Source organism: Stenella coeruleoalba (genome assembly GCF_951394435.1).
Source record: "Stenella coeruleoalba genome assembly, chromosome: 19".
Classification (NCBI taxonomy): Eukaryota; Metazoa; Chordata; class Mammalia; order Artiodactyla; family Delphinidae; genus Stenella; species Stenella coeruleoalba.
Window position 1 is genome coordinate 15,148,075 of NC_137165.1, and position 26,996 is coordinate 15,175,070.

At 37.9% G+C, this 26,996-nt stretch overlaps 1 protein-coding gene across 1 annotated transcript in view; it reads right to left on the bottom strand.

Annotated features, from left to right (window-relative positions):
• EFCAB5 (EF-hand calcium binding domain 5) overlaps positions 1-26,996 on the bottom strand; it is a gene marked incomplete at its 3' end in the record, with an annotated part of 113,402 nt that overhangs the window by 22,693 nt on the left and 63,713 nt on the right. The window contains 9 exon segments of the mRNA XM_079904136.1: positions 380-608; positions 1,338-1,507; positions 4,250-4,539; positions 7,165-7,321; positions 8,592-8,806; positions 10,676-10,768; positions 10,868-10,945; positions 12,340-13,263; positions 17,007-17,106. Coding sequence (XP_079760262.1) covers positions 380-608; positions 1,338-1,507; positions 4,250-4,539; positions 7,165-7,321; positions 8,592-8,806; positions 10,676-10,768; positions 10,868-10,945; positions 12,340-13,263; positions 17,007-17,106 — 2,256 coding nt within the window.

Below are 26,996 nucleotides of genomic sequence, written 5' to 3' on the forward strand. Positions count from 1 at the left end.
GAACCACTTGTGGAAACAGCAAAGGATTTCAAGGTACCACTATTAATAAAACATTAATATGTCCCTTCTAAAAGTTCATTCCTACTTTTTGGGTTTTAGTTAGTAGTCTAATAGTTGGATTTCAGTTCTATAGCAGAAAATGCTGTTCCTATGATTAATGCAATCAGACACATATTAACAATCTTCCCAGACAGGCTGAGACATAGATGGACAACTGAGGCTGAGTCCTTCCATGTGTAATGGGGAGCCTCTCCAAAGACTGATACAAGTATGATGACACTATCTGTATACATAGCTTCACTTTCATCTTTGTTTTTTAAAAAGTATAGAAGGAAAGACTTCCCTACCACAGACCTTGAAGAATTTTTCTGTGCCTTACCTGATAGAATTTGATCTCATGGGGTAGGAAGATGTTTATTTTCTGGGGATCTCTTAAGGTGTCGACAGCCAAGACCCCAAAGATCCTCATATATGCATCCTGAAGAGGCAGAGCCAGGAATGACCCATTTTGATCGTTCTTCTTGCGGGAATGGTTCCAGAAAAAGATGTTCCCATGGTTCTGAACTTGGGGGACGTGTATTGGCTTCCCTTCATCCACTACTGTAAAGCTGAGAAATAGGAATATGAGGATGGGAGAAAGGCAACAGGAGGGGGCTTTAGATTAAACCATGCAGGAAACTAGATCCAACCATTCATAATCATTAGTATTATATGTCAGAGAAGTGGACTCAGATAAAATTACCAGTTAGGAGAGTCTGACTTGAGAGAAAGATTTAAAAAATAAGCTTAATGGTGTGTATATAGAAGAAGAAAGATGTTGCTCAGAAAAAAATGAGGATGGATGAGCCAGATACAGTCAGATAGGGGGACACGATGGAAAGTGCAAGGAATTAATAGCGATTATATTGTTATAATGGTTGCAATATCCAGCTGCATTTGATGTGGGACTCTAAATGTTGTTGGGGAAAGACTGCTACAAAGGAAAATAATATCAATAAAAGTTGACATAGAGTAAAAAAAAAAAGCTTAGATCATAACAGAGAAAACATATATAAAAAGGATGCAGGAGACATAACTTACAGAGTAGGCAGAAATAATTGAACTGAAACTGTGAAGCAGAGTCCTTACATGGAAAATTAACGCCTAAGAGTGAACTCTAGAAACAACCAGGTGAAACCATCCAAGACTGGAAACCCATCACCTCCTGCTCTAGAAAGTTTGGTGATCTGAGGCATTTCTCTCTTGGGCAGCTAACTAGGATTTCAATGCTAGTTTACTTCACAAAAGGAATTATTTTTTTTAGAAGGGTGAAACCAACCTCTTCAAGATATTCTTACCTGATCCCCTTCATGTCCCTGTAGAGCACTTTGTTCAGTACAAATGGAGCATCGTCTAAAGTACAAGCTATGTTCTTCAATAGAACCTTCCCTCTATCAGGCAGTAGTAGGTTTTCTTCTAAGAGGGAAATGTGAGCACTGATCTTCTTATTTCCATGGGCTTCAGCATCCTATGGCAAAATGTTTCTGACCATTTATTTGCCAATAGCCAAAGAGCTATTCTCTTAATCATGTCTCCCTTCATTAGCCAGTTTGTGTATCTGAACCCGATAATTTAACTTTCCTGAATAAATGATGCAGATATTACCATTCATAGGCAGTGGGAGAAAAGCTGACACCACAGCTCTTCCTGAAACCTGAGATTTAGTGAGTGGAATAGATATACACTATGTCAATCAGACTAGTTTACTTAAAAAAAAAAAAACCTGCCAGGTCTACTTAAATTTAGAGGTTTAAAACTTGGATCCCTTTGAACCATACTCATGTTGTATGGGCTTCAGTTAAAAGTACTTATTTTAGAGGGCAACAAGATGACTTCATTTCATTCATATTTCTTAACCATCTACTATGATGTGAATATGGGAAAAAATGCTCTCAAGAAATTCTTAACATTGTTTGGCTATGACATTTGATTTACATCATTTCAGGAAAGGATTACTTGTGGATACAGATTGCAGACTTTACTCAACTACTATTTCTAATTAAAATAACTGAGAATTCGCTGTACCTAAAATATTATAACAATATTATATGTTAACACATATATTAAATATGCCCATAAATTGGGGACATGAGAGACACTTTCTCTGATATTTGTCTCCTCTTTCTGTGTACTTGGGTTTGCTCTTTGTGCTTTTCTTTTCCCTTCTGCCTTGATTCCTCCTTTTCTACATAGAAGATCAATAGGCTAACTAACAAAGATGTATTAAGATGTATCTTAGGGTGGGCTTCCCTGGTGGCGCAGTGGTTAAGAATCTGCCTGCCAACGCAGGGGACATGGGTTCGAGCCCTGGTCTGGGAAAATCCCACATGCCGTGAAGCAACTAAGCCCGTGCGCCACAACTACTGAGCCTGCGCTCTAGAGCCTGTGAGCCACAACTACTGAGCCCGTGTGCCACAACTACTGAAGCCCACACGCCTACAGCCCATGCTCTGCAACAAGAGAAGCCACCGCAATGAGAAGCCCGTGCACTGCAACAGAGTAGCCCCCGTTCACCGCAACTAGAGAAAGCCCGCACACAGCAATGAGACCCAACACAGTCAAAAATAAATAGTTTTTTAAAACAAGATGCATCTTAGGGTACTGCAGATCTCTGAAGCAAGTTGGAGCAATATCTTTTTTTCTTGATTGTCCTCCTGTTGCTGGTCACATCATTTCCAACTATATTGGAAAATTCAGCCATTCAGGAGATGATTCCCATAATCAAGTGCTGCTATTTAGCTGAGATGAACAACTTAGTTTCCCTGGATCAATGGAAGCTGTGATATATGTAGAAGACAGCCATGCTATTTCTGCCTGGAAAGAGCAGCAAGCTGGGAGTGTCTGAGGTAGCAGTAGAGCTGTGGACAGTGGTCCATCCAGGTCATGTATTTTAAGTGACAGGATTCTGTGATAGTCTCAGATTGTTTCTAGGCAGTGCTATGAAATATAGTGTCATGTTGGATTCTACTTTATAATGACTTTATGATTTAAATAGTTCCTTTTAAAACTGACTCCCAAAACATCATGCAAGGGAAATGTAGCTTAAACTGCATGTACATCTCCTCATGGCTATTTTTTTTTTTAACATCTTTCTTGGAGTGTAATTGCTTTACAATGCTGTGTTAGTTTCTGCTGTATAACAAAGTGAATCAGCTATATGTATACATATATCCCCATATCCCTTCCCTCTTGCGTCTCCCTCTCACCCTCCCTATCCCACCCCTCTAGGTGGTCACAAAGCATCGAGTTGATCTCCCTGTGCTATGCAGCTGCTTCCCACTTGCTAGCTATTTTACATTTGGTAGTGTATATATGTCCATGCTACTCTCTTACTTCGTCCCAGCTTACCCTTCCCCCTCCCCATGTCCTCAAGTCCATTCTCTACGTCTGCGTGTTTATTCCTGTCCTGCCCCTAGGTTCATCAGAACCTTTTTTTTTTTTTTAGATTCTATATATATGTGTTAGCATACGGTATTTGTTTTTCTCTTTCCGACTTACTTCACTCTGTATGACAGACTCTAGGTCCATCCACCTCACTACAAATAACTCAATTTCGTTACTTTTTATGGCTGAGTAATATTCCATTGCATATATGTGCCACATCTTCTTTAACCATTCATCTGTCGATGGACACTTAGGTTGCTTCCATGTTCTGGCTATTGTAAATAGTGCTGCAATGAACATTCCTCACGGTTTTTGTTTTTTGGGGGTTTTTTTGGCGGTACACGGGCCTCTCACTGTTGTGGCCTCTCCCGCTGCGGAGCACAGGCTCCGGATGCGCAGGCTCAGCGGCCATGGCTCACGGGCCCAGCCGCTCCGCGGCATGTGGGATCTTCCCGGACCGGGGCACAAACCCATGTCCCCTGCATCGGCAGGCAGACTCTCAACCACTGCGCCACCAGGGAAGCCCACGGTTGTTTTTTAATGTCACTTTATTGTCTGTTCTAGGCTTATCTGACTTTTGGCACAAATGAAATTAGGAATCCCAAGACATAATTTTATTTCTTCTACCTTTCCTCTCTGCTTGCCAACTTGCAATCATTCCAGTTGCAACTTTACTAGGCTTTGGGTCATTGTAAAGTATCGGAGTGAATAAAACATCTATAGCAGCAATTTCTCAAGAGAATTTAGTGTGTTCCTCCTTTGTAACCATTGCACATCACCTATTGTAAGAAAATTTTTCTCTTGTATATCATTTTAGAAAACACACCTGGGTGAGGGCCTTAAAGGTCTCTGCGTACACTGGCTCCAGGGATACCCCACTTGTCTCTGCAGCACGTTGGATTTGGTGCAGCCACTTTTGTCTGGCACAATTTCTCAGACTCTCAACACGGCTCCTTTCTAAAGTATTCATCAGAAACTCCACAACGCTTTCCAGAACTTGATCTTCATTGCCCCTGAGTTCAGATACAACCAATTCTATGTATTTCTGAAACTGTTTGGAAGACAACCTCACTTCGTGACCAGGGTGTGGCTTTGGAAATTGGATGTGTAGTTTAGCTAAAAGACATAAATACAAAACCAAGAACTAATCAAAAGTTCATTCATCTGTGGGGGAAATTTTCATTCTCCTCTCTTACAGCAAATTGAAGCCTCTGACAACTGCTTCCCATGGAAAACCAGGCATATCAAAGGCACCTCAAGTCCACTGGAACATCTTACAGTGACTTCCTATACTGAACTCAAGATGACTCTTATGTCATCTGTTATTGTTTTGTTTTAATTCTACCACTCAGCCAGGTGAAACCTTATAACATCATCCTTAGGTCCCTTAAATTCTAGAATCCATCGTGTCCAACTCCTTCATTTTACCCATGTGGACACCTGACTCTATAGAGGTTCAGTAACTTGCCCATGGTCTTGTGACCGTTTAGTGAAAGATCCAGTATTGGAACCCAGCTCTCCTGACCATTGTGTAGTATCTTTTCCTCTGTGGAACATAGTTCTCTGTTATGAAGTTTTCCCATCTTGTAAGTGGAAACCACCTCATTATGCCTTTTGAAGCTTCATTAAGTAAATTGTCTTTGGAGGCAGTCTAAGACAAGTAGTGTAGTATAATGTACAGTTTGTAGAAGGCATAGTTAATGAAGAACACATGACAGTTGATAAACTTAGGTACCTTTGAAGATCAACGTATTGGTTACGTTCATTTCTGAAAGGGTTGAAGACCTTAACTAACTCTGATTGCTCTTTCCCTCATGTACTACATACTTCAAGAATTTGAAATCTGTTATGCTAAAGTAATCAGATAAATCCTTAAACCCAGTGAAGAGCAAAATCATTTATACTGGGATCTAAGCAAATGAAGGAGAGAACTTATTACATTAGAATAAGATTTTTAGTAGCTTTTGATTGAGAAGAATCAATCAGAAGAGAAAAATATAATATAGGATAAGAAAAAGTCATTAAGGAGAATAAGAAGTTAAGTAACTTCAGGGGAAACTTGCAAGCCATTCAGACTTGAGAGGTGAATCAGACCTTGTAGAAGCGGAAAGATAAAACAAGAAGGGAAAATAGGCAGAACTGTGGAGTGGTTTGGATTCTTTTAATCCCAAGAGCATGGGTAGCCAGGTGCACAAAAGGAATCTAACTAAGTACAGTTAAGGTCTTGGACAACAATTCAACTCCTGATTGCTCTGACATTTTCTATATTCCCACCAGCAATGCACAAGGGTTCCAATTTCTCCATATCCTTGCAAACACTGTTATTTTCCATTTTAAAAATTATAGTCATACTACATGAGCAACAAAAGCAAAAATAAATTAGTGGGGCTACATCAAACTAAAAACCTTCTGCACAGCAAAAGTAGCCACAAAATGAACACCTACAGTATGGGAGAAAATATTTGCAAATCATATATCTGATAAGGGGTTAATATCCAGAATACATAAGGAACTCATACAACTCAATAGAAACAAAAAATCTGGTGGAAAAATGGGCAGAGGAACTGAATAGATACTTTTCCAAAGAAGACATGCAAATGACCAAAGGTGCATGAAAAGATGCTCAAACATCATTAATCATCGGGGAAATGCAAATCAAAACCACAATGAGATATCACATCACACTTGTTAGAATGACTCTCATCAAAAAGACAAGAGATAACAAGTGTTGGTAAGGATGTGAAGAAAAGGGAACCCTTGTGGACTGTTGGTGGGAATGTAAATTGGTATAGTTACTGTGGAAAACAGGTGGAGGTTCCTCAAAAAATTAAAAATAGAACTACCAAATGATCCAGGAATCCTACTTCTGGCTATATATCTGAAGGAAATAAAATCACTATCTCGAAGGGATATCTGCATCTCATATTCATTGCAGAATTATTCACAATAGCCAAGATATGGAAACAACCTAAGCGTCTGTCAACGAATTAATGGATAAAGAATCATGGTGTGTGTGTGTGTGTGTGTGTGTGTGTGTGTGTGTGTGTATGACATATGAATTATATATATATGTATGTATATATGTGAATGACACATATACCATGGAATATTACTGAGCCATGGGAAAGAAGGAAATCCTGTCATTTGCAACAACATGGATGGACCTTGAGGGCATTATGCTAAGAGAAATAAGTCAGACAAACACAAATACTGTATGATCTCACTTATATGTGGAATCTGAAAAAGCCAAACTCACAGAAACAGAGTGTAGAATGGTAGTTGCCAGGGGCTGGGGGTGGGGGAAATGGGGAGATGTTGGTCAAAGTGTACAAGCTTTCATTATAAGAAAAGTTCTGGGATTCTAAATGTACAGCATGGTGATTATAGTTAATATTGCGTTGTATACTTGAAAGTTTCTAAGAGAGGAGATCCTAAATGTTCTCATCACAAAAAAAGAAATGGTATTGTGTGAGGTGATGGAAGTATTAACTAAGCTACTGTGGTAATCATTTCACAATATATGTGCATCAAATCAATACATCGTACATCTTAAACTTACACAATGTTACATGTCAATTATATCTCAATAAAGCTCAAAAAAAATTATAGCCACACTAGTAGGTGTGAAGTGGTATCTCATGGTTTTAGACCAACCAGTGTTTTAACTGTATATATGCCATAATACCGGGAAACTTGAAGCCAAGTTGTTACCACAACTTAAGAAAATTCTTACATTTTTACCTTTCTTCATAGATTCCTTTTCCATTCCCTCCTTGTATGTATACAAGAGTTCATCAACTTCATTCAGATCCAGGAAGCCTGAGCTATCACAGTCCCACTTCTGAAAGAGGGCATTTAGGAGAAGTCCCCGTCGGACTTGGGAAGCATTTTGTCTAGCCTAGGATACAAACAGGATAACAAAGCACAGAAGATACACCGTATTGTGCTAGCTGGCATCTTAGGCTTATTCCCCCCAAAGTGCAGCACTTTTTATAGAAACAGCTTTGCTTTGGGACTAAGCATAAATATGAATGGTAAAATGAAGCATTTAATTTTTTATTATTTAAAAAAATTTTTAATTAAAAAAATTTTTTAAATGAAGCATTTAATTTTAGTTCTCTAAATATCATTTCTTTGTTTCACCTTAAGCCAAGAAGCAGGCATTCTCTGCATTGAGCTAAAACACATTAATTTAGGAAGGGGACTCACTCCTTGAGAATCTTTGATTCATTCCTTTCCACTCCCTTACTAGTTGTTCAAGAATGTGATAAAACATGGGGTGCTCTGCCTGGCTTCTTGATGGAATATGTTTTGTAGTAAAGGGGGTTGGATGGCAGTGTTCAAACAACAAAAAAATGACTGTGTTCAAAAATTCTTTTTTATATTTAACATTGACCTAACTTGATATTAATTTTATTTACTGTTTAGACTTTTTTACTAGATTATGTCAACTAGACAGTAATTTAATTTTGTTGCTAAAAGAAAGTGAACATATACCATTTGATTAAATGGGGGGAATAGCAGTTGAGGAGGCAAAAGGAATATCAACTCTAGATTAGGTTGAGAAGACTCATAAGACTGATAAGTTTACTGAATATGCCTGGTGAACCTGATTTATGTGTTTCGTATAAGAGTACATAAGTTGTTTATATCAGCTAATGTGTTTGCATTTATCACCTAAGTAAGTAGTAATTTCTTAAGAAATATGTACTACCTTGGTGCACATGAATAAAAATATATATTCAAGCCACAACTGTACCCCTACGTATGTGCATTTGCAAATGCACTCACACAGCAGACAGTGCACACACACACACACACACACACACACACACACACACACACACACAAACACACATCTTTGTATATACACATTTCTGTTCCTCGGAGTCTGCTCTTCCAGCTTCAGAGGAGCAAAAACACAGCTGTAAAATAAACCATCACCTGCCATCAGAAATCATGTTCTTACTAGGAGAATGAGTTCTCTGGAGTGTGATCTTAGAATATTTGACATTCAAATGAAGTATTTAATGGCCATGCTGGTTGAACTAAAGGGATAGGTTTGGTTGTAAGTTATTTAAGAAGAGCTAGACTAGGAGCAACTGAGATTGATAGATTTATTTATAATAGTGACCTCACCTGTTTTACTGATAAATAATATTACTCACCTCTTCTAAGCCACTCCTTTTCTCTTCTTTTGTTTCAACAAAGCCCTTCTTAAAAAAGGAGGTGAGGGCTTCGCTGACACTCAAGGGGGCATCTTCACCAACAAATGTCTCCAGGAGTTGCACAAACTGGAGCAGATTGAAGGAAACTCCATTGAAGGCACTCCTACCTTTTATTTCCTTGTAAGACTGAATATTTCTGATCATCGAGTGTAGGTCTATCAAGGAAGAAACATACATCAAACAGTGAAGTGAACAATTTTATCAAAGTTCTGGAAAATATACGAGTACTTATTGTAATGGACATCTGCTCCTTTTTTTCCTGTCAGGAATTCATGCTCCCTTCATGAGTTCAGCACCCTCCTTTTTTGATTTAGGAAAACATCTCTCCCCCATTGTCAGTTTAGATGTATCAGGTAGTTCTGAGCTTCCTCCATCCTTGCTTCAAGGATGGCCATGTGATATAGGTCCGGCCAATGATTCACATAGGACAGCAATGGAATCCACTATAGGCCAATGAGAATTAGCCCCAGAACTCTTGGGGCAACTACTGGGGGAGAATCACTCTTCTTATATTCTGATTCCTGAACTAGTATGATGTAGGCTTAGAGATGCCCTCATGGACATCTTTGCCACAATACAGTGAAAACTAAAACTGAAAGTTACACAGAGAAGAACAGGGCTGAGAGGCAAAGAGACACTGTCCTGCTGCTATTATTGAGCTCTTGGATTCAGCTGTGCCTGAAGCCAGCTGCAGTCTGGACTCACTAGTTAAATAAGTCTGTAAATACCACCACTACCACCTCTCCCCCAAAGAGTCTTGACTAATATATTTATCTTGAAGCTCAATGTTATAATATGAAGCATATTTCATGAAAAAGTCCAGTGATTTATGTTTGATTTATTAACTAATTCAATCGTTCATGCCCTTATGCTTCCCATATGAGATTTGATGTGACTTAAAAAGGATCACTCATGCAACTGTTAAAATGGTAAAGCAAAACTGAGATAAAGAAGTAAGACCAGGGGAAGAGGAACATGAATTAGCAGGCAACAAGAGCTTAATCAATGCCATGTAATTCCATGAAATATTTGGAGGATAGAAATCTGTTATTTGATCCATGCTTAAATGAGAAAAAAATTACAGATAGGTGGAAAATATCTTGATCTTATAAGTTCTACTACTTGTTAATGAAAGGTAAAATGATAAAATAGTACGTCTTGGGATAATTGTTGTTAAAGACATGGTTTACTGAGAGCTAACATCTACTCTTTATTGTCTCTGTTGAGTAGATCTTCCTTTGTAAGTCTTCAAAAACAAGATAGATCCTCACCTGCCTCGCATATTTGGATGTGGAACTACCAGGGAGAGGAATAGCTGGAATGATTTCTATTTTTCTAATATCTAACATCTGATTCCCTTTGTATACCTTGATGATAGCTTCAAAGTGGTTTCAGGGCCATTTAACAGTAAAAAGAAAAAAAAATTGGATACGGCCCTCTGTAGCCGCAGGTTCTGCATCTGTGGATTCAACTGTGGATCAAAAATATTCAGAAAAAAAATTTCCAGAAAGTTCCAAAAAAGCAAAACTTGAATTTGCCACATACTGGCAACCATTTACATAGCATTCACATTGTATTTATAACTATTTACATAGTGTTTACATTGTATTAGGTATTAAACGTAATCTAGAGATGATTTAAAGTATATGGGACGATGTGCACTGGTTATATGCAAATACTATTCCATTTTACATAAGGGACTTGAGCATCCCTGAATATTGGTATTCATGGGGGGAGCTCTGGGGGGTGGTTTCCATGGAAAAAACCCCTGCAGGTACTGAGGGACAACTGTATTAATGCATATGTGTTAAAGAGCATTCATCAATAGCACTGCATGTACACTACCACCCAAAACAGTCATCGTGAATATGTTTAGATCCATCAGCTCAGGGACACAATAATGCAAGTATCACTCTGCCATTGTGCCTTGGCTAAGTCCAGTCCTTATCATCGTGTACCACAGTAAATTAAGTTCATCAATTAGAGTGCCATCTATTCTTCCTGGTTTTGTTGTTAACATGTACCTGTGAACCTGGAGTTACCATAGATTAAGTTTGCCTGTTCCTCCTCTTCACATTTGGCATACTTCGTGTTCCAGTTACAAGTCAAAAGTTCACCTATAAAATACACGTTCCATAATATAGCCAGCGTAACTTCACTTTCATAATGGTTTTGCTCTAGAGTATGAATGAAAGGAGGATTAAATGAGAAGTTACCTGACCATGATTTTCCTTCTATTTTTTGGGACTTGGGTTCACAGGATTTGTCTCTCTGAACTTCCTTTTTTTCAGTTTCTAAAAGGTACAAAATAAAATGCCTATGAGTTGGACATTATATACTCTATTATATATTCTAAAGTTAATAAATGAGAGAAATGTCTTGCATATAGAACACAAAAACTTTCTTTCAGGTCCTTTCCTATATATGCTGTATCATAATGGTATCACTTAATAACTTTAGTTTTTGGGAGCAGCTCTGTGACAAAGGCTATTTGTTGTACCCAAATTTTGCCATGCAAATTAAGGGCTATATTTCCTAGCCTCCCTGGCAGCTAGGTGTCACTATATGCCTAAATTCCGACTAATGAGTTGTGACGGGAAATGATGTAATACCTATCCTTTCTCCTCACCTGGTGGTCAGAATGTGGACATGGTGGTGAGCTATCTTGGACCATGTGGTTGGAGGAGACACAAGACAGAAAGAGCTTGAGCCTCTGCTGATTTCATGGGGCTGAGCTGTCATATAAATTTTGACTTTTACATGAGAAACAAAGAAACTCCTGTCTTGTTTAGACATTGTTATTTTGTTTTGCTTTTGTTTGGTTTTTTAGACACTGTTATTTTAGATCACTGTTACAGATAGTCAAAATTAAGTCCTCACTAATAATACATCTGACTGAATAGAAACTTCACTAACTTTTTAAGCTGTATCCCTACTATGCAGGGAGAGCCAGAAATTAGCAGTCTTATTTCATGGAGAAATAAATATAATGCTGAAAAAAATGAAAGATTTAAAATTAGTTAATGTTAGTGTAGAATCTAGAACATAGGTTACCCATCTCTTAGGAGTTTTAAATAATAATTTTCTTTGGGACTGTAGAACTTTAGAATTAAAAAATTATGCCTAACTGAGGTCTTAAGTGGCATTGAGATTGGTTCTCTAAAAGATTAGAATTCTTCAACAAAAAGGGCATAAATTGGCATAGGGAATTCAGAGGAAAAGTCTTCTTCAGAATAAATATTTGAAATGTGGGGTGCTCTCAGTCTTAAATATGACCTCCAGAAACTCTTATATACAACTGAAAAAAGTGAGATACTTTTAAAATTTGAAATAAAAGAAATTTATTTCTTTTATTCTGATATCAGACACCACAGTTAAAATAAAAGGGCTTCTACTGCCTTTTCAGAGGTCCAATGAAAATTTCTACATGTAACATTACCAGATTTCTTCCTTACAAATGGGCTTCTAGTGTTAAAGCAATTCTAGGTAAATTGATAATAGAGACTTTCTGGTTTGCAGGTAATTGATTACTCAAGGTCTAGACTCATGCTGAGTAGCAAAATATATCTGAAGATTGCATGACCTTATATGTCAGGAAGAGATCCTAATTGAAATGAATATTTCCTGAAAGGACTTTAAAAACCACTCTACAAAGCAAGGAGCTGATGTAGAAGAACTATATTAATACCTGAAAGATGACCTTTTCTGCTTGATACTGAAATTTTCTCTTGCAGTTCAGGACTCATGAATAGTTGCTCTTCATAGATTTGCCCCTGAGTCCTTTCTTCCTGTGGAAGGATTTCAGTGTACTCAAAGGAAATAGCCTCCCTAGATTTTTCACTTTCTCTTAAGATACTACCTTTTCTTGATTGTGAAGTTGAGTCTATGTCCTCTTGTTTTTCTGGAATTGTCTCTATGGGTGGCTGTTGTTCCGCAGTTGACCCTCTGAGTGGTCCTTGTTCTACTACTGACTCTCTGTGTGCTCCTTGTTCTGCAACTGACCCTCTGTGTGGTCCCTGTTCTAATACTGACTCTCTATGTGGTCCCTGTTCCTCAGGTGACCCTCTGTGTGATCCTTGTCCTGTTGTTGACTCTTCATGCTGTCCTTGTGCTGTTACTGATTCTCTGTAAAGTCCTTGCTCTGCAGCTGGTTCAGTGTGGATTCCTGGTGGTTCTCCTTGTTCTGTTATTGACTCAATATGTGGTCTTTGTTCTATTATTAACTCTCTACTTGATCCTTGTTCTGGAGTTGACCCTGTGTAGGTTCGTCGTTTTGCTACTGATTCTTTGTTCAGTTCTTGCTCTCCAGTTGACTCTTTGTCTTGTTCTTTGGTTGAAATTCTGTTTGGTTCTTGGTTTGCAGTTGTCCCTCTCTGCTGTTCTGGTGGGCTTTGTGGTAGTGTTGATTTTCTATGTTTATCATGTTTATGTTGATCTTCTGGATTTGCTAATAATTTACTCTGGCTTTTGCTAGCATGTTTTGTATGTTTGCTAGCATGTAATGTATTCATCTCTAAGAGTACTTTGTCAAAGTCTTCATAAATGTGCTTCTGATTATCCATGTCTCCCCAGAACTCAGGCAAGTCTATCTCTCCAAATTCAACAAATGGCCCTAACACAGAAAACAAAACATTTACCTAAACAATTGATCTTATAGTGTAGAATCAGAGCTAGTAAATTAATGTAAAAAAGCAATGGGCTGTGATGACCTAGATGGGTGGGATGGGAGGGGTGTGAGGGAGGACCAATAGGGAGGGAATATATGTATACGTATAGCTGATTCCCTTCATTACACAGCAGAAGCTAATACAACATTGTAAAGCAATTATACTCCAATTAAAAAAAATCTATATGGGAAAAGAAACTGAAAAAGAATGGATTTATGTATATGTATAACTGAATCACTTTGCTGTACACCTGAAACTAACACAACATTGTAAATCAACTATACTCTATTATAAAATAAAAATTACAAAAAAGCAATCAGCACAGTGACTGTAATATAGACCTATTGCTTTAAATAAATATCAGTTACCTTTCCCAGCAACCCAATAAAAAAAAAAGGTATCTAAAGGAACATAAAAGATGCTCACTACTGTAAATTAGAAATAATCCCTTCCTAAAAGGTATGGTTTTGGAAATGAACATGATTCTTCTTTTGCTACTAGGAGAGTTGCTTAGACTTCCAAGGCAAATAGAATTTATCCTCTACTCTTAGTCCTCCCACAGTAAGCATAGCATGGGGCTGAGGAAAGCGACAAATGTCTTTCACCTCATATACCTTTTCAGTATCTGCAATACCAAAATAAGAGCAAAGTTCTATGATAATCTTTCACTGAGCTATATTTTTCCAATATTCATTTTCTCTCCCTTCCCTCTTCCCTCTCTTTCTTCTTCATTCCTCAATTCTTTTTCTCCACAACTTATGTGGACACCTGGTTCAGAATTCTAGGGAAGGATTGGATAGCACTCATGAGAATCCCACTGTTAAACAACAAAACAACCCTGATATCCAGGACTACAGAAAATGGGACTCATGCCACAAGATTGTACCCCTTCCTCCCAAAACAGTTAGTATTTAAGTTCTAAAACTGTGATTCCCACAATTTTCAGGATACTCTATGTACATTATCCATAGATTTTTAAGTATCCAAGTAATAAATTTTCACACAAGTAAAATATTCACTTTCTTTGGAAAACTCATCCATTCAAAGACCTTCTCTTTAAAAAATAAAAATATAAATCACAATCCTTTTGTTTTGGGAGTAATATAAAAAAGATATTTTACTGTATAAGTACAGTAGAGGTGTACAAGTAAAAGTGCTTGAGAGAGAGAGGTGTGGCCAAGAGGCCAGATTAGGAAGACCACGAGGTCACCTCCTTCCTTGGGCACACCAAAATTACAACTATTTACAGAGCGACTATGCAGGAAATCAGAAAAGATTTTCTGCAACTAAAGACATAAAGAAGGAACCACTATAAGACAGGCAGGAGGGGCAGAGATGTGGTATAATCAAGACCCACACCCTTGGGTAGGTGACCCACAAACAAGAGGATAATTACAATTGCAGAGGTTCTCTGCAAGGAGCAAGGGGTCTAACTCCCACGTCAGAATCCTAGACTGGAGGTCCTGCCCCAGAACATCTGGCTTTGAAGGGCAGCAGGGCCCTTAAAGACTGGTACCTGGAAACTATAAGACATTGATGAAAGAAATTGAAGATGACACAAATGGAAAGATACACTGTGCTTATGGACTGAAAGAATCAATATTGTTAAAATGACTATATTACCCAAGGCAATCTACAGATTCAGTGCAATCTCTATCAAAACAACAATGGCATTTTTCACAGAACTAGGACAAATAATTCTGAAATTTTTATAGAAACACAAAAGACCCTGAATAGCCAAAACAAACTTGAGAAAGAAGAATCTGGAGCTATCGCACACCCTGATTTCAAAATTACAGGGAATTCCCTGAGGTTTGGTGGTTAGAACGTTGCACTTTCACTGCCAAGGCCATGGGTTCAATCCCTGGGCAGGGAACTAAGATCCCACAAGTCGTGCAGTGTGGCCAAAAAAAACCCCCAAAACCCAAACAAACAAACAAACAAAAGCTATGGTAATCAAAACAGTATGGTACTGGCACAAAACTGGCATGTAGATCAATGGAACAGAATAGAGAGACCAGAAATCAACCCACACTTATATCGTCAATTAATCTACAACAAAGAAGGCAAGAGTATACAATGGGGAAAGACAGTCTCTTCAATAAATGGTGTTGGGAAAACTAGACAGCTACATGCAAAAGAATCAAGCTGAATTACTTTCTCACACCATGTACAAAAATAAAATTAAAATGGATTAAAGACTTAAATTTAAGACCTGAATCCAATTAAACTCCTAGAAGAAAACATTGGCAGTAGACTCTTTGACATCTGCCTCAGTGATGTATTTTTGGATATGTCTCCTTAGGCAAGTGAAACAAAACCAAAAATAAACAAATGGAACAGCATCAAACTAAAAAGCTTTGGCACAGCAAAGGAAACTATCAACAAAACAAAAAGACAGCCTAATGAATGGGGAAAGATAGTTATAAATGATATATCTGCTAAAGGGTTAATATCCAAAATGAAGAAGACATACAAACCAACATCAAAAAAACAACCTGATTAAAAAATGGACAGAGGACCTGAACAGACTTTTTTCCCAGAGAAGAGGTACAGATGGCCTACAGATACATGAAAGATGCTCAACGTCACACTAATCATCAGGGAAATGTAAATCAAAACCACAATGAGGGCTTCCCTGGTGGCGCAGTGGTTGAGAGTCTGCCTGCCGATGCAGGGGACACGGGTTCGCGCCCCGGTCCGGGAAGATCCCACATGCCGCGGATCGGCTGGGCCCGTGAGCCATGGCTGCTGAGCCTGCGCGTCCGGAGCCTGTGCTCCGCAACGGGAGAGGCCACAACAGTGAGAGGCCCGCGTAAAAAAATAAAAATAAAAAAAAACCACAATGAGATATCGCCTCATACCTGTCAGAATGGCTATCATCAAAAAGACAACAAATAATAAGTGCTGGCAAAGATATGGAGAAAAGGGAACCCTTGTGCACTGTTGGTGGTATTGTAAATTGATGCAGCCACTATGGAAAACAGTATGGATATTCCTCAAAAAATTAAAAGTAGAACTGCCATATGACCCAGAGAACAAATGGGTGGTTGCCAGAAGGGTTTGAGGTGTGGGTGAAACAGGTGAAGTGAATTAAAAGGCACAAACCTCCAGTTATATAATAAATAAGTCACAGGGATGTAATATGCAGCATAAAGAATATGGTCAATCATATTGTGATAAGTTTGTAGGGGGATAGATTTTTACTAGACTCATCACGGTGATTATTTCCTAATACATGAAAATGTCAAATCATTTTGTAGTACATTTGAAACTAACATAATATTGTACATCAACTATATTTCAATTAAAAATGCTTGGGAGAAGGAAACATTTTTCTTAGAAACTTTAGAATTCTAAGTTGGACATTAAAACTGGAATTACCACTACCAACTTAATTTCCAAAACATTCAGATTGTCACTAAAGCACCCCTTCATTTGACTGAATTTAAAATTGAATTCTAGCTGAGCTCTGACTTAACAACTTTTAGTATTACACCATAGTGAAAAATACATCTAGTTGTGATGAAGACTGAATTTTGTGTGGAATGAACAACTAGATAGAGCTATCATGATCTAAGGGAGATGTTATATGAAGGGATTCCATGGGGATAGAATGACCTTGTATTATCATTTCAGTGTACTGCATCACTCCAGCTTGAGCATGCTCCCTCTGGGTGGCACTTACATTGTCTTGGGTTTCGGAGTAAACCTCTGAGCACTTTTGAACTTTGGTCATAGAATGTTTCCAGCAAAGCCAATGTCCTCTGCCGATCCAAAAACCCCACCTAAGCAGAAAGTTGGCAATTAGTTGTTACAGGAGATTTGAAATTTTTATGTAGATGGAATATTGAAGATTTTATCATTACCACCAGCACCGTAATCATGTAAGTAAAAGCTGCAGAGTCAAAATCAGGAAAGTTATATCTTGCCTTTAAGCTTATACTCTACTTCCCCTTTCTGTAACACTTAGTAGCTGCATAAATACTTGTTGTTACTTACTTAATTGCTAAAACCAATATATAATGTTCAGTTCTTATCTAATCTGACCTGAGTATGACATTCGGAACAATTAATTGCTTCTACTTGTTCTTTTTTTGCATTGTTTTTATTTCAAGAAAAATTTCAATTAGAGAAAAATATAGAAAATGATAAAACTAACACTTGTGTTCCCAACACCCAGAAATTATGTTTGTTAACATTTTATGTATGTACTTTAAATACTGATATAATACACGTTCCCTTGCTTTTATTTACTCAACACTGAGATATGATTCATGTATTTAAGGAAATATATTTTATTTCTTTAATTGATGCATGGTATTCTATAATATGAAAACATCCTAATTTTTAAAAACACCCCTCTATGGATCAGCATTTAGATTATTTCCAGTATTTTGATACCAAAATAATGTTGCAGCGGATATCCTTATATACATCTCTTTGTATACATATGTAAACATTTCCTTAGGGTAAATAAACAAAAGTGTAATTAACGGATTGTGTATAATGTGCATTTTCAACTTTAGTAGTTATTGCCAAATAGCTCTACAAAACACCTATACCAATTTACATTCTCACCAGCACTGAATGAGGATATAATTTCTCCATATCCATGCCAATATTTGATATTGTTAGAGTTTATAATCTGATGGATAAAAAATGGTATCTAATTATTTTAATTTGCATTTCCCTGATTATTAGTGAGATTAAATATATTACATTTTCATATGTTTATTATGTACTTGGGTTTCCTGATCAATGAATGGCTTTTTTTTAAAGATTTTTTTGATGTGGACCATTTTTAAAGTTTTTGTTGATTTTGTTACAATCTTGCTTCTGTTTTATGTTTTGTTTTTTTGGCCACGAGGCATGTGGGATCTTAGCTCCCTGACCAGTGATTGAACCCGTACCTCCTGCATTGGAAGGGGAAGTCTTAACCACTGGATGGCCAGGGAAGTCCCCCAGTGAACGGCTTTTTCTTGTCCTTTCCCATTTTTTCAGTTGGCATGAGTAGTCTGTTTCTTATTAACTTATAAATTTTTGATAATGATCATTCTGTTATCTATATAGCAAATAGTCTTTCTCAGTTTATCAGTGTCAGTTAATCTCTTATTTACTTAACTTTTGGTGAGTTTAGCCATATCAATGTTCTAAATTTTGAAGTAGTCAAATGCATCAATCATTTCCTCTATGGTTTGTGCTTACTTGCTGTATTCTTTAGGAAGTATTACCTATACTGAGGTCAAAAGGCATGCTCTATATCTGCTTCTAAAACTTTAAAAATTTTGTTTTCCATATCTAGGTCTCTGATCAGATGGAACTTATTTTTCCTCATTAAGGAGACTGAAATCTAATTTTATTTTTTTTCCAATATGGAAGCCAATCATCCCAATATCATTTATTGATTAGTCCCTTCCCACTAGTTTACATCCATGTTATACACTAAATTCCCACATTCTCATGGGTCTGATGCCAGGTTCAATATTCTGTTAATATAACTTTATTTTTATAAATCAGGAAAATTCTCCCCAACTTGTTCTTCTTTTTAGAATTGTTTTTGCTATATTTGGACCTTCATTTTTCCATACAAGTTTTAAAAACTAAAGCTTTGAAAAATAACATAAAGAAAAGTACACAAATAATAAGCGCATGGTTTTATGAATTATCACAGTATAAACATACACATGAGCTGTTTCTCAAAGGAGAATAGTTAACTTTAGTAAAAGGCATGGTTTTGCTCCAAAACTTGAGGGATCTACATTGTGATTCTACTATTGCAACTTGCGATAGCTTTCTAATTTGCTCTGTTCATTTCAAGTACTGTAGGGTCTTCTAGGTGATAAGGCACAAGATAAAGAAGAGGCTTTGTAATGCAGCCTAGAAAGCCTACAAGACCTTTTCTTGCTCTGGGACCCCCTTTGCCAGCTGATGGCTCAGTTAACACAAAAGAGCAGCACAGATTGATACAAATGTGGTAAAGGTTGTTCCTAAAATGTAAAAAGGTCCAATAAGCATTATGCTTCTTTCTTAGTGGTAGGTGGCACAGGATATGGCAATTTGCCCCGTATTTGAAACAGATATCCTGTCATGCTTCCACCTACTGGAAGCTAAAAATTTTACCAACGTAGAAAACACTGAATTTTTATGGTTTTTATCTTCCACACTCTGACACACATGGAACTTACCAAGGCATCTAATGCTTCTTCCAGCTCATCCAATCCAATCACCACAATGGAAACCATCAAGGTGGTGAACTGTATGATGTTCTATGATATGTCAACACAATCAATGTCTCTGCATACTAAATTATGATAGAAAGAAAAAGAGCTGCCTTAGCCCTATGCCAAGGCAGTGAAAGGATACTGCTGTTCCTAATAGGTGAAATCAAGCTTCTTTTGTTGGTCCTTGCAAACTGCTCTACAGAAAATAGTAGTTGCCAGATCAGTTGTTGTGAATGATGGATCTGTGTCAATTTGGTCCAAAAAAGGTTCCACATCTTGAATAGCAGCTGCAAATGGTGTTAGTGTAATCTACAAATATTCTTCAAGATCTACCTACCTTCTGCATAGGCAAAACAGAAGAACTAGATAAGAATGCTATTTTCTGAATCCTTCATATCACTAATATATTTTCATATCTAATCTTTGTGGAATTGTTTTTTTTAATTTGTTTTTGTTATCCATTTATTTTTTACCATTTTGGCAGGCAGAGAAAGTTCACCATGATAGCCTTCAGCCCCTAATTTGTGAGAACTCTGCTAGTTGCTATACATGTCTATTCCAGTTGTACATTCAAGAACCAGAAATAAATATAGCTAGGTCCCGCAGATTAACTGGGTCTATGATATAACCTTGAACCAAAACAGCATTTATCACCTGACATGCATAAGCCCTAACTTTAACCAATGGTCCACTGGGGCACTTTGGGATACCAGGGATTAGTGTTAACTTGGAGTCTGGTAATCTCTGAAAGTCTGGTGGGATATTTCCTTTTTTCCAATGCATATTCACCCTAGTAAAGGGCTACATACCCTTTGAGGAAGGCTTGAAGTAAGATCTAGACTATATGCTCATAGCAGAATTCTTCCTCAAGAAGGCCAGCCTCCACTTCAACCAAAGCCTTCTGGGTGTATCAACTGCTTGTCTACGAACTGGATAAGAAGCCAAAACTCTCCATTGTGGTGTCTCATCTCATGTTTCTGGCCCCACAGTTAGAGCTTTTCGGTAAATAGTTCTAGTAATAATTTAGTAGATATCCTACCTATGTAATTCCTAAGAAAATCATGATCACTACAGAAAATCTATGAGTCAAAACATTCATATGGCCACTTTAATTTCTGCCGTTCATTGTGGTAATTCCAATCATACGTTCAGGAACTAGGTAAAAAACCACAGTATGAGTCATAGACAAATAAGGCCTATTATAATATGGCCTTTAACCTTGGGCATTAAGTCAAAATACCATTTATCTATGATATTAACTTTGACCAGTAGACTCTAACTCTGGTAGTTAAATGCCACTTGTCTTCTAGGAATCCCATCAGTTCATTGAAACCAGAAAGCCCACTTCAATGCCACTATCTCCTACCATCATTCCCAACCTACAGAGGACAGCTACCTCTGTAGGGATGTTAGTGCTCCCGTCATTAATGGATTTCTCAGGGATTGTCACCTGGGCACTCTTGGGGAATAGGATGAAGGTAAATATGGGTAGGCTACCTATTAGAAATCAACTTTGTCAATTTTACAAGCCTTTGGATTTATTCCTTTATAGCATGCCATGAAGGCTCTAGCATCTCAATCTCATTGAATGCAGGCTGTATTTGAGTCAAGGTTATAGTTAATCTACCAAGAAAACTGTTAAAACCATTTCCAAGATACTAAAAATATTACTGCTTAGCAAATCTTCTAAGTATAATGATATTGATAAATCTGGGCTAATCCAAAGTTATATCCATCCTCCTAAGTCTAAAAGGTTTATAATCAGGAATTCTCTGCCGGCCCAGTGGTTAGGACTTTACCTTCCACTGCAGGGGGCATGGGACCTTCCACTGCAGGGGGCATGGGTGTGATCCCTGGTTGGGAACTAAGATCCCACATGCCACGTGACGTGGCCAAAAAAAAATTGTTATAATCAATTCCCACACATGTTCCCCAAGTTTCTGCTGCTATGAATTAGCAAAAACTTGCTATTCTCCTGGAATACTAACAATCACCTTTCTCTACAGATTTGACTAGTCCTCTTGGGGCATGCTGAGATCTGACTTTTGGGTCTAAAGGCAATGGATGATACACAGGTGGGCCTTAAGGAAAATAGCTAATTGCCCCAAGTGATGTTATAGGTTCTGTAAGGAAAGAAAAGCTTATATCCTCAAAAAAAGGAGAGAAGGGATTGCTTTTGCTGCCAAGGGAGTCTTTAGGGAGGTTTGTGGCACAAGTCTCAGCTTCCATCCAAATGTAACCATTCCAAGTCTCAGGATCTCTCTATTTTCCAAGCAATGTGCTGACTTTCACATGAGAGACTTATGAATTTGGCTTATGTTTTCATTCTGTCCCATTAAACTTGAGGGCTGATTTTTTAAAATCTATATCTGCTCTGAAGCTACAAGAAATAGAGATTCCTTTAGAGTCATCATGGACATTTTCTGGTTTTGTGACTGCAACTTGAGCTGAGCATTTAAAGCCCTGAGCTTGTCTTTTACTTTCTATAATCTCTCCAATACAATGAGATGAAGCTCAACCACCGACAGCCCTTGTAGTCAGCACTATTACAATTATGATAAAATGCAGCAGCCACTTGGTGTCTTAAAGCCCAAGGCACTTCATCCCAAGCAACCATAAGTGGTCATTTAAAATTTTTTTCATTGAGGAATAATAAATATGCAATAAAGGGTATACATCTTAAATGTTCAGCAGAATAAATGTTTACCTATCTATATACTGTGTAAACATTACTCAGATAAAGATATAGAACATTTTTATCATCACTAGAAGGCTCCATCATGGTTTCTGTTAGTCAATAATTCTCCCAAAGGTAGTTATTATTCTGATATTTATCACTATAGATTAGTTTATCTGTTATTGAATTTCATATAATTGGAGTTATATATGACATTTTGTGTCTTTTTTTGTTCAACATTTTATCTGTGAATGTTATTCATGTTTCATTTGACTGTAATTCTTTTTTCATTGCTACACAATATTCTACTGTATGAATACATATATGAAATTTTATTTAATCATTTTATTGTTTATGTACATTTGTATTGTTTTTAGTTTTTGACTATTATGAACATTTTTTGGATTTTTTGGTCAATTTCAATGAAACATAATTTACATCCAGTAAAATGCATCAATTTAAAGTGTACAGGGCTTCCCTGGTGGTGCAGTGGTTGAGAGTCCGCCTGCCAATGCAGGGGACACGGGTTCATGCCCCGGTCTGGGGAGATCCCACATGCCGCGGAGCGGCTGGGCCCATGAGCCATGGCTGCTGAGCCTGCGCGTCCAGAGCCTGTGCTCCGCAATGGGAGAGGCCACAACGGTGAGAGGTCCGTGTATCGCAAAAATAAAATAAAATAAAATAAAAGTAAAGTATACAGTTCAGGGACTTCCCTGGCAGTCCAGTGGTTAAGACTTCGCCTTCCAATGCAGGGGATGCAGGTTGGATCCCTGGTCGGGGAGCAAGGTCCCACATGCCTTGAGGTCAAAAAACCAAAATATAGACTAGAAGCAATAATGTAACAAATTCAATAAAGACTTTTAAAACGGTCCACGTCAAAAACAATCTTTAAAAACAGTGTACAGTTTAATGAGTTTTGATAGTGTATACACCCAAGTAACTACCACCACAATGAAGAGAAAGAACATTTTCATGAAACCGAAAGTTCTCTCGTGCCACTTTGCAATCAGTCCCCTCTACTCATGGCCCCAGAAAACTACCAATCTGCTTTCTACTGTTGTAGACTAGTTTTCTGTGTTTTAGATTTTCATATAATGAAATCATGTAGTGTGTTCTCTTCTGTGACTGCCTTCTTTCACTTAGCATAATTTTTTTTTTTTTTTTTTTTTTTGCGGTACGAGGGCCTCTCACTGTTGTGGCCCCTCCCGTTGCGGAGCACAGACTCCGGACGCGCAGGCTCAGCGGCTATGGCTCACGGGCCCAGCCGCTCCGCGGCATGTGGGATCTTCCCGGATCGGGGCACGAACCCGCGTCCCCTGCATCGGCAGGCGGACTCTCAACCACTGCGCCACCAAGGAAGCCCCATAATATTTTAAAAATTCCTCAACGTTATAATATATATCAGTAGTTATTCTCTTTCACTAATGAGTAGTAATTCCACTGTGTGGCTATACTACCGTGTGTTTATCCACAAGTTATGGACCTCTGGGTTGTTTCCAGTTTCGAGCTGTTACGAATGAGGCTGTTAAGAACATTAAATATGTCTTTGGGTATACATATGTTCAGGTTTCTCTCATTCCATTTTATTTCTCCTAGGTAAATATCTCGGAGTGGAATTGCTGGTTGATGGGTCATATGGTAAGTATATGTTTAACTTTTTAAGAAACCACCAAACTGGGAATTCCCTGGATGTCCAATGGTTAGGACTCCCAGTGCTTTCACTGCCGAGGGCACAGGTTCAATCCCTCGTCGGGGAACTAAAATCCTGCAAGCTGTGTGGTGTGGACAGAAAAAAAGAAAGAAAGAAAGAAACCACCAAACTGTTTTCCAAAGTGGTTGTTCCATTTCTATCAGCAATGTATGAGAATGCTGGTTGCTCTACATCTTTACCAACACTTGGTATTGTCAGGCTTTTTAATTTTAGTTACTCTAGTGGGTGTAATTTTTATCTCATAGTGGTTTTAATTTGCATTTCTCTATGACTATTGACACTGAACATATCTGCATGTGCTTACTGGACATACATATATCTTCTTTCCTGAAAGTTAAAAATAAAATCCATGGCATTTTGATTAGATTGTTTCATTAAGTTGTAGGAGTCCTCTATGCACTCTGGACACACAACTTTTGTCATTAAATCTATTGTAAATATTTTATCCCAGTCTATAGCTGTCTTTTCATTTCCTCAATAGTGTCTTTCAGAGAACAGAATTTTAAATTTGGTGAAGTCCATTTTATCAAATATTCCTTTAAGGTTCATGTTTTCTTCTGGAAGTTTGTGATTTTAAACATTTAGGTCTAAAGGCAATTTCAAGCTTATTTTTATGTTTGGTGTGAGGCAAAGCTTGGAGTACAACTTGCCCCCCCCCACCCCAAAGTCGGTAGCCAGTTTTTCCAGCACCATGTGTTGAAAAGATTATCCTAGGAACCTCTGTTGAAAATCAACTGACCACGTACATGTGGTTACATTTCTTGCTATTTGGCTCCACTGATCTATTTGTCTGTTCTCACGCCAATACCATGCTGTTTTGATTTCTGTAGATATATACTAAATCCTTAAATCAGCTAGTGTAAATTTTCCAACTTTGTTCTTTTTCAAAATTATTTTGGCTACTCTGCATCCTTTGAAATTCATGAACATTTTAAAATTAGCCTTGTCAATTTCTATAAATAAGCTTACTAGGATTTGGATTGGAATTGTGCTGAATTTATAGATCAATTTGGGAACTGACTAAACACAGTGAGTCTTTTGATTCATGAGTATGGTCTCTGAGAGAAATGAGGACTGGTCTCTTCAATGAATTAGGTTTTTTATTTCTCTCAGTAATGTTCGGTAGTTTTCAGTCTATGGGTATTGTATATACTTTGTTCAATTTATCTGTATTTCATGTGTGTGATTTAGGCATTTAAAATTTTCATTTTCCAATTGCTCATTGCTAGTATATAGACATACAATTGATCTGTATGTATTGACCTTACGTCCTGAAGCCTTACTAAATTCACGTATATGTTCTAGTGAATTCAATTTTTATATCCCTTAGGATTTTCTACATAGAAGATCATGTAATCTTGAATTAAGAGGATTTCTTTTTCTTTTCATGCCTATTTCACTGGCTAGTACCTCCACTACAATGTTAAATAAAAGGGGTGAGGATGGACATCCTTGCCTTGTCCCTGATATAAGGAAGAAATCATTAATTTTTTCACCATTAAGTATAACTGTAGGCTTTCCATGGATGCTCCTTAACATTTTGAAAAAAATTCTATTTCTAGTTTGCTGAGAGGTTTTTAAAAAAAATCATGAATGTGTGTTGAATTTGGTCAGATGGCCATATAGTTTTTCTTTTTTTAGTTTCTTAATATGGTTAATTGCCTTGATTGAATTTTGAATATTAAACCAATCTTACATCCCTGGATTACACTCCACTTGATCTTAATATATTACTTGTTTAATATATTGCTGAACTAATTTGCTAAAATTAACTTAAAGATACTTGTATCTTGCTCATGGAAGATATTAGCCTACAGGTTTTTTTTTTTCCTTGAGATAGTTTTGTCTGGCTTTTATATCAGAATAATCATGGTCACATAAAATGAGTTGGAAAATGTTCTCGCTTCTATTTTCTGGAAGACTTTGTGTGGGTCTGGAATTATTTCTTCCTTAAATGTTTGCTAGGACTCAGCAGTAAAGCCTCTTGGCCTGGAGTTTTGTTTGTGGAAAGGTTTTTAATGACATTAATTTCTTTATACATATGAGAGTATCTAGGTTTTCTATTTCTTTTTGAGATAGACTTGGTAATTTGTGTCTGTCAGAGAATTTGTCCACTCAATCTAAGTGGCAAATTTATTGGCATAAAGTTGTTCATAATGTTCCCTCATTGTCTTTTTATTTTATTAAAAAAATTTTTTTTTCTTTTAATATTTTTGGGCCATGCCACACGGCATGAGGGGTCTTAGTTCTCTGACCAGGGATTGAATCCATAACTCCTGCAGTGGAAGGGTGGAGTCTTCTTATTTATTTTCTTCCTTCCTTCCTTCCTTCCTTCCTCCCTCCCTCCCTCCCTTCCTTCCTTTTTTGGTTGGCTGCATCTGGTCTTAGTTGAGGCACGTGGGATCTTTCTTTGCTGCATGCGGTCTTCTCTCTAGTTGTGGCGCAGGCTCTTCTAATTGTGGCGTGCAGGTTTTCTCTCCCTAGTTGTGGTGCATTGACTCCACAGCGCGTGGGATCTGTGGTTTGCAGCACGTGGGCTCTCTAGTTGAGGCACGCAGGCTCAGTAGTTGTGGCACAGGCTTAGTTGCCCCGTGGCATGTGGGATCCCAGTTCCCCGAATACCAGGGATTGAACCCGCATCCCCGGCATTGGAAGGCGGATTCTTTACCATTGGACCACCAGGGAAGTCCTGGAAGGGCAGAGTCTTAACCACTGGACTGCCAGGAAAGTCCCCCCCTGCCCCATTGTCTTTCCGTTGCGGAGCACAGGCTCTGGACGCGCAGGCTCAACAGCCATGGCTCACGGGCCCAGCCGCTCCGCGGCATGTGGGATTTTCCTGGACCGGGGCACAAACCCGTGTCCCCTGCATCGGCAGGCGGACTCTCAACCACTGCGCCACCAGGGAAGCCCCCGCCCACTTTTTGACTGGGTTGTTGTTTTTTTGATATTGAGCTGCATGAACTGTTTGGAGATTAATTCTTTGTCCGTTGCTTCGTTTGCAAATATTTTCCCACATTCTGAGGGTTATCTTTTTGTCTTGTTTATGGTTTCCTTTCTTGTGCAAAA